General features: G+C 45.4%; 1 protein-coding gene across 1 annotated transcript; it reads left to right on the forward strand.

Moving 5' to 3' along the window:
* Positions 1-3,886: 3,886 nt before the first annotated feature.
* CHCHD2 (coiled-coil-helix-coiled-coil-helix domain containing 2) lies at positions 3,887-10,742 on the forward strand. The gene is made up of 4 exons (XM_081843987.1): positions 3,887-4,050; positions 7,080-7,320; positions 8,829-8,982; positions 10,434-10,742. Exons 1-4 carry the CDS (start codon positions 4,001-4,003, stop codon positions 10,442-10,444), a joined length of 456 nt encoding a protein of 151 aa, XP_081700113.1. The 5' UTR covers positions 3,887-4,000; the 3' UTR covers positions 10,445-10,742.
* The last annotated feature ends 1,829 nt before the right edge of the window (positions 10,743-12,571 follow it).

The following is a 12,571-nucleotide window of genomic DNA, read 5'->3' on the forward strand; positions in this document are numbered from 1 at the left end:
AGTGTTGCAGATGCCTCCTCAACCCAGTCTGCTGTGAAAAGCCTGCATCCACTTGGAGCTCAAAGAACTCTTAAAACCTCACTAGCAAAGAGCGCTACTGATGGTGGAAGAGGACCTGATCCATACAGAGGCACTAAACCTCCAAAACACAATGATCTCCCAACAGGCAAAGTGGCCACCCAGGACCTAACGCCTTACGTTCTCCATGGCTCCCCTCGCCCATCCCCTCCAGAACCTCTCCCAGACACGAGATCCCCGAGCCCCATCTAGGAAGCTCGTGAAGAATGGACAACCTCGTCACTTCACAAATTGTTAACGCTCCTGCTCCAGCTTGGCTGGCCCCTCAAGAATTTCAGACCCAACGCCCTTCATGGTTCCTTGTTCATATAACCCATCACACCCTCAAACCATCTGCCTGTCCTGTAATGTTATGGAGGTTCCTCTGGCAGGCCCTTTACACTTCTAGGGGCTGTTGTCTTCACACTCAACAGCCTGACCTGTTACTCGTGTTGCCCCCCATCTTAGCCCCCCCCCCAAGTCTGCTTACTGGGACCCTACCGCAACTGTCAACATCATGGAACTGGAGATCAAAGTAGGTTCAGAGCAGCCAGAGCCCTTTAAGGGTTGCATCATACTGGGGTGGCTGGCTACTTCACAATATTCTTTAGTCACAGCCATTGAAGAACCCAACGCTTCACCCAGCAAGAGCTGTTATCAATAGAAAATTACTAAATTGAAACTGACCCCTACTTTTATGTGCCTTTAAATTTTGAGATTTACAACTATATTTCCTAAGAACGTGAAGATTGGTGACAAAAGGAACCCTTGGCTTTAACCTGTTAAACGTTGTGTGGTTAAACTACCATATTTTAAATACTACAGACCAGACTGTTTCTATAGAACACTTGAGTAGCTATAATTTGAGAACCTCAAGTAACCCCAGTAAGTTGCCAAAGGCCTTGACGACATCATTGACTTGCTTTCTTTGGTGAATAGTGCTCACAAAACTATCACCTTAATTGGAGGCTTTCAACCACAATGCTTGCCAAGCTTTTACCTACTATTGCCAACCACTACCCTTTTCCCAAACACTGTATTCAAACTTATATTAGAACCTATAGCACATTTTAAAGGTCTCTTGTAAGTAAGAGACACCACTATTAAGCATTTACTGTCCAGGTCCAATTGGCCTTGTGCTGACCTAATTAGTAAAGCCCAGGTGCTGTTGGTTAGGTTCTTTGTGACAGGGTCTAGACAACACAACCCTATTAGTTCAGCATGCTTGGTTGTTATACTCCTGAATTTTTTAATCCAGTTGTGATATTTCTTTATAATAGAACACTCAACACCTTCCCTTCCCCAGTTCCTTTTGAGTTTCCCACCACTCCTGCATTCTTGCACATCCATTTAGTATATTATACTGTTGAATTTATTTTAATCCTGGTTAGCGTTTTCACTTGTTTAAAATTATTTTCCAAATACTTGACAGACTTTTTCCACTCCTTATATACTTCATTATAATCTTGTTCTTATTTTACTTGTTAGACCTAAGAACTCTGCATATTCAATAGTTTTCAATTCCCAAACCTTATTGGGGACCTCACACAGCAGCATCTTAGCACCATACATAATTTTTCTGACTCCTGGGTATTTCCACCATTTCACAAAAGGGATGCCTGTTGGGGGGGGGAGTGCTTTTTAAAATCTTCATCCCAATTATTGTTTATCATTATCATTTCCTCAAGTTTCAAAAACTTCTGCTCTCCCTTGCAACCCTGCTTCTATATGCATTAACAGTTAACTAGAAGTTTGTGATTGAAAAGCTTGGTTTATTCAAATATACTTTTTATACTGCTCTGGGGTGTCAATTCAAAGTTGCTCCATTCTCTTGTACTTTATTTGCCTTCTACTGCAAGTTAAATTTTCCTATTTCCTGGTCTGGAGAGGGCTTCTGTGTCCCTAATCCTTGACAACCACCTACTTTCTACTCTGGCAGTAGCCTTCCGGGATTTGAGGCGTGCCTTCTCCCACCCCCACTAAGGCGTGTCAGGGATTGGGCCTTGAACCTTCTGCATGCAGAGGATTTGCTCTACTACTGAGCTACAGCCCTTAACAGTTTGAGCTGGATTTTTGTTCACATACCCAATTAAGTTGATTTCCCCCGCTCCCGGACTGAAAACCCTTCCCTTTCAATTCTCTATTATGATAGAAAGCATTTCCCCCACCACATTCCTTTTATTGGAATTGATATCCATTACGTTTATTAACTGTTAGGTACAAGAAACTTAAAAATTCAAGTAAATGAAACCCAGAGTTGTATTAATGGGCATAAATAATTTCAGCTGGTCTACTCGAGAATTTGGGTACAACTCAATGTCTGTAATTTCACACAATTGGGATTTTTTGAGGAGCCGATAGTAATTTCTTTTTATACGCGCACTAGGACATGTCTTACTTTGAAAAGCTGTGGAACCACCTTAATGTAACTAATTGTACTATCTGAAATTAAATGCTAATATGGTAGCTGGAGCAGCTAGTAACAGTTCTTTAAACTGAGTGGTAGAGAACAATGTTGTTTTATTACACATTTCATTACACCCCCATGTTAATATTGACGGCATCTTGCTTCTCTTTCCTGGCCCAATGTGGCCAACAACAAAAAAAAGCTCAGTCAAATCTAAAACTTAGTTAACCAAATATTAAACACTGATTTTTGGCTTTTTTATATTTTACAAGAGAAAAAGGTGAGTCAAAGCTCAAGTCTTTTGAATCAATTTCCTTCATATTTATTGCCCAGGCTTTCCCATATGTTTTTCCTGCTTTAAAGTGCGCTTCCATGCCATTTTATTAGCTTTAGGTTGCGGCTTTTAAAAAAACTGTATGACTAGACTTCTGAAACGTGAAGCAGCTTTCTAAGCACTTTAAAATAATTCATGCTGATATATTAGCTCATATTTCTCTTGGACCAATTATTCCATTCCCTCATTTTCACCAAACTTGTCTTATTTCTACATTCACATTCTACTCATCTTAAATCCTCATTTCTGTTTATCAAGTTACCCAACAAATCACTTAACTTTTTTTTTTTTAAGTACTAGGCACCTTTATCTCCCTATTTATCCACAGTATTAAGTCCCATTATAATCTTGTTTCACCCATTTTATAAATCCTACTGCTTTTCTCCCGTTACTTTTTTAATCTTCTCAGTTTACAACCTGGCTGTTCATAACCCAAGTTTTTGTTTCTGGTTCGGACTCCCTGGTATTTAACTAGACTAAAGACAAAACAAAAAGGTTTCCCGAGAAAAAAATAATCACAAGGGGGGAAAAGACAAAAAACAGCGCTACCTCCTCCCCTCTGTCGATAACCGCCATACAGAAGAAAACTAAATATAGGTAAGCTTTTTCTATGAGAGGCAGGGAGAGACAAGAAGCACTTCTAAATCCGCTTGCCAAGCTGCCTATTTTGAGTTCACTATAAAGAAAATGTACAAGCAGCCCTGACCCACCCAGCCCCCAAATGGCGACCACGCTTCCCCGGCGCCTATTTCTAGCTCTAGAGCAGCAAAGCCCACCCCGCACCCATTCCAAAGCCTTAAGAATTAGCGTACCCTTACGCTAAGGTTCGCCTATTTATACAGCTCGCATATTTTTGGCTCCGCCCCCCCCTCGTTCATTGGTTTAGCCGCGGCCACACCTATTAAGCACAACCACCTTGCGCTTCCCTCTCCGACGTAACGGTCTGGCTCCGCCCTATTTAGATAAGGGGGCGGGGACAGCTGCAACAGCCGCGTTCTTGGCCATCGGCACCCCGTCATGAGTACGAATGATTTGCGCATGCGTAGTGGGGGAGACAGGCGACCTCTAGCGGTGACCTTGAAAGAGAACGCGAGAGAGAGCCGGAAGCGGAAGTAGAAAAAGGCCGGACTGCGGAGCCCTTGAGAGAGAGCAGCAGCAGCAGCAACAGCAACTCGAGAGCCGCTCTTATTATTGTCGCCACCATGCCGAGGGGAAGCAGGAGCAGAACGTCCCGGATGGCGCCCCCTGCCAGGTAAGGGGGCGGGACCAGGAGAGGCGATTTCTGAGGGTGATCTGGGAAGGGTCGGGAGGGGGAGGTGTGGTTGGAGATACTCATGGCAGGAGGGCTGGGAGGGAGCCACGTGACGCCTCCATGGCCTCCTAATTTCGCCCCCAGCACTGCCAACTCAGTGGAGATGAGGGGGAAAGAGATATTAGGGAAGTGCCATAAAAGTTGGGGTGATGAAGGAAGGGGGGAGAGATAAAAGTCCGGGATCAAAACAAAGACGATGTTGGAGATTGCAGGGGGCAGCAGTATTAAGGGGGGGCTATATTATCTCCCTGCCACATGTAGTAGTAATAAGGGGGGGTCTCTACCCTTTATTAATAAATAGTGGGAGACAGTTGTAATCTCATGTTAGGAGCAGATGCTGGAGGATAGGGATGGGATGGGGGAATCCAAAGTCTCCATGCGGATGTGGCAAGTTCGGTTGAGGATTACAGCAACACACTTGGAGGTGATGAAAGATGAAGAGAGGGATCGGTGGGTTGCCAAGTATAATAAGGCCTTGTATTTCACTTGTGGAATGGAAGTGGTGTTATGCATCTGTAAATCAGAGCTTATTTCTGGTGTTACGCTTGCATCCTGCTTTGTAAATAGGCTGAATGTGACTTAAGGGTCTAAATGAGAGTCCTGTTTATCAAATGCTTAACTTCAGTAACCTCACAGCGTACAGTGCTCCCAGCACAACTGAAGGATGCCAAATGATTTGGATGGACTGGACTGTGACCTTCTAGAATATTCCACAGGAGGAATCTTCTAGAAGACCATGTGCTGCAAAAGTCAGCGCTGCTTTGGTGCTTCTGGGATTAAGAGTTTCTATTCAGACAGCAAGTTGATGCTAAAGCTGGAAAAGTACTAATTGGCTTACCTTAGGCAAGGGCTGACCTCGCTGGGCCTGGTTCTTGCCTAGGGGTAAGGCAGAGATCTCTGAGGTGTGGCCAGAGAACGTGAGAGCTGAGGAGGGGCAGATCACAAGCAGAAATGGAAGAGGTGGGTAAGGGTGCAGGAGGAAAGGGCAGGTTAAGTTTGGGGAAGGAGTAACAGTTGAAGTTCGTGGAGTGAAATTGGTGGGTCAAGGAGCAGGCAGTTGAGCGAGTAAAAACCTTGGCGTTCTATTGAACAAAAGTTCTGACTAAGAGAGGGATCCACATTGCATTGGTAAAGCACTGCAAATCTGGGACTTCCACAACAGACACATAAAGCACTTTTAGACCGCTTTTAGCAGTCGTTGAGAATTCTGAGAACTGTAGCTTGTTCAGGGTGCTAAGAGTACCAGAGTGCTTAAAATGCATAGGGTGGCTGTGACCAGACTTTGGAACTGCAAAAGCAGTGACGGTTGGTTTTGCCTTTCTTATTATTATGTACATCAAGTCTGTAAATCTGAGTTTACAAGTTGGCCTTTACTTACCATCAAGAGAGGCTAGAATGTGGTTGCTGCTTCCTTCCAAGCAGCTTAGACAGAATTGTAAAGGTGGAAGGCACCACGAGGGTCATCTAGTCCAACCACAACGTGAATTTCAAACCCATGACCCTGAGATTAAGAGTCTTATGCCGTACTACCCCAGTCCATTATCCCAGCTTTACTGCTATGTTAGGTTTATTAAATGTATACATCGCTTACCACAGAAGTACAAAAAACCACATTGTTCCATCAGACAGGTCACTAGACTGGCAGGCAGTCGCCAAAGAGACTACGTTTCAGTTGCAAAATCCAAATGTTGCAAAAACCAGCATCCCATCCCACCTTCAGATTTGGGACATGTAGAGATGGATGCTGGATTCCCAACTCAGTCCTAGCCAGTGTGGTCAGGGATACAGAGAAATGTAGTCCAGCAACATCTGAAGGGCCGCAGGTCCCCCACTTCTGCTCCAGACTGGCTCTCTACCAGCTCTGACCAAAGATCAGCAGTACTGTATCATGTTTCACTCCCTCTGTGTACAAGGCAGGTTTGATAAGAGGCTGTGTCTTCTTCTGTGAATGTTTAGCCAGCTTAAGGACCAATTCAGTTTTGTAGCGCTTTGTGTTGACGCCCCGCTTCCAATTTAGCTCTTAGTACGTAATATGTTTAATGCTGCATTCTTTGGTGGAAAGTGAGGGCTATATTCTTTGGGGATAGAGGTGGGCAAGAAGGTTGTGCATGCAAAGATTTAGAAACTTTGGATTCTTGCATCAGGGGCATTTTAGCAACTCTTCTCTGAACAGGAGCACTATCGACCAGGAACTAGCCTGTTGCCGATACAAGTGTGTGGGCTGGAAAGCTAGTTGCCCATGAAAGCTTATGTATCAGGTGTGTGTGAACACACCCTCATCAGCCTTGAACCATTCCCCTCCTCCCCCAGATGTTGCTGAGCTACAACTTCTGTTATGGCCAGTCATTGTCCATACTTGCTGGGGCTGATGGGAGTTGTAGTTCAGCAACATCTGGGGGAGGAGGGGAAAGGTTCAAGGCTGATGTAGATGGTGTTCACATGAACATAGGTGGTGGGGAAGCATAGCCCCATGTGTTGGGGCTCACCTTTCTTCAAGGAGAGTATAGGAGGGTATTTTTCTTACCCTGGAAGCATTCACAGGATCAGCGTTCAGGAGAAAGGTACATATGTACTGCTTTCCAAGTCATTGTTCCTGAGCTTTTTCCACATAACAGCTCTGATTTCAGCAAAATGGCTGCATCGGGTGGCTTCAGACCATGCTGTAGGGAGATGTGTTAAAGTTAAACTGAGGCAGCAAATCCCTAGAATCAACCTCCCACACCCCCTCTGGAGGGGGGACCAGGTTGGAGGAAAGACTGGACTTTGCTTTGGAATTGCTATACTTGTTTATTTTTATTTGTATGATTGTATTTTTGTAATGTATCATGGGACCTTATGCTGAAGGACTGGTAAGAAGTCAAATAAATAAAAACAGTTAGAATTTTAAAAAAAATCCCACACTGGGCCGCTGTAACAAATGTTTGCATCCAGGATTGCTTTTCAATGTGTTTCTTCTCCTGCCTTTGCAGCCGTGCGCCTCCTATGAGGTCTGCTCCACCACCAGCTTCTCATGCCCCTGTTCCAGCCCCTGCCCCTGCCTCTGCAGTGGCTTCTCCTGCCCCCAGGCAGCCTGGCCTAATGGCCCAGATGGCCACCACTGCTGCTGGCGTGGCCGTGGGCTCTGCTGTGGGGCACACTCTCGGGCATGCCATGACCGGAGGGTTTGGAGGTGGAAGCTCTGAAGCAGCAAGGCCCGACATCACTTACCAGGTGAGAGAGAAAATGATATATTTTTGTTTAACTGAGCTTTTTATGTGCTCGGAGCAAGACCTTGAGCCATGGCTGATGAAACCCGTGTCAAATTTTCTGGGCTGATAAGTGACGAGGGCAGAGCTGTGCCTCCTCCCCTCAAGTCAAAGAAGTGGGCTCAGACATGGCTTATGAGTGAGCCTTGTTGGAAGGATGCAACTTAACAAAAGCTTTTCAAGAACAAAAGAATACAAGCAACGTGTGTTCCATTTGAGCACCTGCCAATCCAGGAGTAAAGCATATATTTGTATCTGGTATAGTTATGGATTTGCATCAGTTCTGAAAGTCAAGAGACTAGATAATGTGCAGTTGTGTATTGATGAATCACACCCATTTGATGATGTCAGTATGAGTGTACAAAGCCTTAAACCTCTTGGGACCCAAGTAATTGAAAGGGTGCCTTCACCAGTAAGAACATTGTTACCTGGGAAGAAGACGCTGCTTATGGTCTCCTACCAGTTGGAATTGCACAAAGAATGCAAAACGGCATTCTTGGTGGTAGCATCCTAACTACAGAACTGCCTCCCAGTGAAGATCGGGCAGGGCCCTGCATTCAAGAAGAAAAACGTAAAGGCTTTCTTATTTATCCAATATTTGGGACAATAGTTTTTATGAACCTTTTCACACTACTGGTTTTAACTGCTTTCAGCAGTATTTTATAGTGCTATTCTAATTTTTTGTGGGTCGTGTTAGTACTGTGAGACACCCTGGATTTCCTTTGGGGAGAAAGGATTGGTTATAAATTTGAAATAATATGTAAAATAACCTTGACACCTGACAGAACTGAATGCAGAAATCCAACTAACAAGCCAGCTGGGCATCATGAGAAGGTATCATTTTATAGCACTCCCCTCTCCCTTGGACCTCAGTTGTATTAGCAGCATATAAGTGCCAGTGTGGTGTTTCTGGACTACAACTCACACCATCCCTGATCACTGGCTATGCTATCCAGAAACATCTGAAGGGCCACAGGTTGTGCACCCCTGGATCAGAGTGTTGGGCTGTCACCTGTGAGACCACAGTTCAAATCCCCACTTGGCCATGGAACCTCGATGATCTTGGGCCAGGCCTACTTCACAGGGTTGTTTGTAAGGGTAAAATTGGGGGGATAACCATGTACAGCAGCTTGAGATTGTTGGACAAGGTGAAAATATAAATGTAATCAACAAACATTGAAAGCTAATTCTGAATGCATAAGGTATAAAAAGTGTTGGCGGTCCTTAGTAACTGGAGGATTTAGCCAACTGACTAGGAAGGAAAATTGTTGGCACGCCTGAAATTTGGAAATTTTGTCCTCCAGCAGTTTGGAATGAGGATGCTGCTGTGCCTGTTGATGCCTCCCCTTTCTGCTGGGGAGCCACCATACTCTGGCACCCTGAAAACATTTTTGAAGGTGGGTGGGGTTCTTAGCAAATAAAATCTTTTAAAAAACATTTCCGCATCTTAATTGTGCTGCTGTTCCTCCTCAGGAGCCTCAGACAGCCCAGCCTGCGATGCAGCAGTCGCAGTTCACGCCTTGCCAGTACGAGATGAAGCAGTTCCTGGAGTGCGCCCAGAACCAGGCCGACTTGAAGCTGTGCGAGGGGTTTAGCGAGGTGCTGAAGCAATGCCGGTTTGCAAATGGTGCGTAGCTCCTTTGGCCTCCCCGGAGGTCTGAGCAAACTTAGGGTGCTGCAATTGATCAGGGCTGAGGGGTCTCAAGCCAGGTCTCAAGAGCCAGTGTAACACTGTTGATGAGGTGCTTCTGGTTCTGCCAGACCCTGCCAGGTAAACCCTAAGCCGGTTGAGGGAGAGAGAACAAGGAGCTGCACCAGACAGTATAGAGCAAATGAGAGAGTAATACACAACTGACTTGCATAATTGTGTGCTATTTTAGTCCTTGTCCTTTGTACATGTTTTAGTTAGCTGCTAATATACTTTGCAGTAAAAGTATATACTGCAATTCCTGGCAGAATATATAGCCTCTAAATAGGCGCTGTGATTTCTTTGAACCAAAGTGGGATCCCAGACAGGCTTCATTCTCTCTGTTAATCACATTGAGGCTGTTTTGACATGGGGTTGTATTCAGTGCCCCTCCTCTCCTGTCCTAAGAGTCTGCTAGGGAGGGTTTGGGGGAGCCTCACACAGATTATGGGGGAGGGTTGTTGCTCCACAGTCTTGGATTAGGTCCTCTTTATTGGGTGCATTGTACCCAGGTGAAATATTGGTGCATAGACTCAACTTTATTTATACCGTGTATCAGCCACAAAGGCAAACAAGATGGTTCCTGCACACTTGCTTAATGGTCTAAAAATCACAGCACAAAAGGAAAAATGGATGAGGAGGAAAGAAGGAGGGGGAGTCCAGCTCAGCCACCGATTTTTGAAGTTAAAAGGCGGTGCTTATCATGAACTAGCTGTTGTCAAAGCGGTTCAGGGACAGGAAGAGTTCAGTGGAACCAGTTTTTCCAGCTGGGCTGATGGAATGAGACCTGCCTCCCACCTCTCCCGCTGTGGCAGTCTCTCATTAATGGCTGATGCCTGATCAGTTGAAGGAGCTGGTCTTCCAGTTTGTTTGCTTTCAGAGCGCCAGACTCTGAGGTGTGGGGAACAGACACTTCCTATAATCTGAAATGCGTGCCCTCCTGATATTTTAGGACCTAGCTTCCATTAGCAGTGCATCTGGAAGGTGCTGGGTTAGTGAAGGCTGATCTACAAATAAGGCCACACCAGTATATTTGCGTTAGATGGGTTCCATCCTGGGCCCCTTTTCTGATATGCAGGTTCTGTACTAAAATCCATGAATTCTCCTACCTACTTCACCACCACCACCACCCTGCCGCATAATAGAATAATACTTCTCTGAAGCTCAGTTTCAGCAAGGTGGATTGTGTTTAGGTTCTTGTGGAAAAATCAGAAATGTTATTAGGGGCTTGGGGTGGCTGGGGAGGGGGCAGAAGCAGTCTTTGGAGAACACATTGGGAAGCCAGGGGTCTGCTGGACACAGCAAGACCTCTTCTGAATATTTGGCTTTTATGTGTGTCTTGATAGTAATCAGTTTCCTTTCCTCTCTCTTTTTCTCTTTCAAATAAACAGGTTTAGCCTAACAAGCTCTGCGAGATGAATCTCATCCCCCTCGTTGAATGGCATGTCGCTAGTGAAACTCTTTCTTCTTTTAACATCTTAAAAGCTGCCTGGCATTCCTTCATGTGTGGCCACTTGTCCGTCTCCTGAGGAAAGAAACCTGGAGTGCTTTTTACAGCAGGAAGGATGCTTCTGGCAAGAGTGTGGGACATCTGTTGCGTGGGGAGAGATAAGACACACAGAATGCTAGGATTGTGATCGTCCCCTGCTTGCATTTATCAGTATGCGCCTCTGAATAAAAGTCAATTTCTCTCTAGAAAACATGTTTTGAAGTGCCTGTTCTGTAGGTCACATCATGGATCTCTGATGAGTACGGCTGAGCTGGGAAACAGAAGATGGTGGGATCGCTGACAGTCTCCATTTTCCCTCTTTATGATGAATGGCATCCTTTCCCCAGTGCTGTTCAGTGTCATGGTAGAATATAAGCATAGCATTGTAGAGTTGGAAGGGATCATCCAGCCCAGCCCTCTGCAATACAGGAAGCAGAGTATTCCTGGGTGGGAATCCAAATTCTGCAGCTCAAAACAAATTGATAAAAGAAAGTCATGCCAATCCACTGCAGCTGAGTGTCTTGATGCCAGCACTGTGCCAAGTGGTGGAGAACATGTCTCAGAGGAGTGGTGAAAAGGGGCTTGACCAAAAGCTGCTCTGCATGGAGTGTAAGAACTGCAACAGGGTGTCTTCTCCACTAGGGGGAGCTTCCTGCCTGGTTTATATACAGCCCAGATCTCTGTCATGCTTGGAGGAGGAGTTCTACTCCAGAATCTGTAGAGATGAGAGAGGAGTTAAACATTGGTGTGGGGGAGCCAAATATGTAGCCCCTTTCTGCACACTCGCCCTCTATGTGTGCAGAAGCCTTATTTGAAGATGGAAGCAAGTGCAAATTAAAGTGGGCATCCTTCCAAAAAGGAACAGCAGGCTGTGAAAATGAAATAAATCTCTGCCTGTGAGCCAAGGTAGGGCCTGTTCTCTGGGCTGCAGCCAGGGTTATGTAACTGCCATGAATGGCTGTTTGCAGGCTGCAATGGTTGGCTGAGCACAGTGCAGTTTTAAAGGGGTTGGAGAAGCAGGTGGGGCAACGGGCCATTCTGCCCAGCAGTGCCCAGGACTAGCCATGAGCTACCTTACAACGCGATACCAGCTGCCCGGGCACAACCCCTCTGTACATGCTTGTCATGCATGAGCCTCCTTAATAGGCAAATTCCACATGGCTATTTCTGCTCATTGTTTATGGGAGTGAGCACTACAGAAATCGATACAGCCATATTGTTCCTGCAAGGCTGCCTTGACGCCAGTGGCTACACTGTGTAGAATATGATGCAACTAAAAGACTTGTGGTTCCCAAACTTTCAAGCCACCGCCCCCTTGCGTTCCATAAACTCACCCCAAGTGTCCCCTACCCTATAAAAAGCATGATTTAGAATAGCTGTTTGCATAACCCGCCAAAGCAGATAACGATAAAATTCAAAACAGCATTGATTGCACCTTTATTCAAAATCCAATTAAAACTTAAGTTCTAAGTTGATAACATGGATGAACTGGATCCAGTGATGCTAACCTTTTGAAGTCTGATAGTCGCTTACACCTCTATTGCCGCCACACACACCCCTGCCCCACACTTGCCTCTTAGCACCCCCAGGTAATTCCACTGCCCCCTTTGGAAGCTACATAGCTAGGCACTCAATAATTGCTAGTAAAGACTGAAAGGAGACATTCTGCATCTCTCACTCAGAAGTGTGGAGGACCATGAAATAACAAAATGTAGCTCTGCGCCACCTTGGGTTATTTTACTGCTACATGTAGCTTGGAGTCTGGTCAGTGCCTGGATGATGACCTGGATGCCACCTGGCAGAAGAAAGGCAATATCTAAATGTGCAAAAAGAAAAACTAGACGAGTCAATAAGATGTGTGTATTGGTTGAATGTGATTTGGGTCCAGTTTTGTTTTCTTCAGAAGTCATTCTGAATGTGAGTCCCTATGGCCCCAGATTTGATCATTGGCTATCTCAGTGTGCATCGCCCAGCTTATTTTTGTGTGCCAACTGTACAGTATCCCTTTAGAGGTGAGGATTTGACCACCCTGTTCAGTGT

This window comes from Podarcis erhardii (assembly GCF_964252035.2).
Source record: "Podarcis erhardii genome assembly, chromosome: 16".
Lineage (NCBI taxonomy): Eukaryota > Metazoa > Chordata > Lepidosauria > Squamata > Lacertidae > Podarcis > Podarcis erhardii.

Coding starts and splice junctions, on each gene's coding strand:
- CHCHD2 (XM_081843987.1), top strand. CDS start 4,001: ATGCCGAGGGGAAGCAGGAGCAGAACGTCCCGGATGGCGCCCCCTGCC. Junction 4,051..7,079: donor CGGATGGCGCCCCCTGCCAG/GTAAGGGGGCGG, acceptor CTGCCTTTGCAG/CCGTGCGCCTCCTATGAGGT. Junction 7,321..8,828: donor GGCCCGACATCACTTACCAG/GTGAGAGAGAAA, acceptor GTTCCTCCTCAG/GAGCCTCAGACAGCCCAGCC.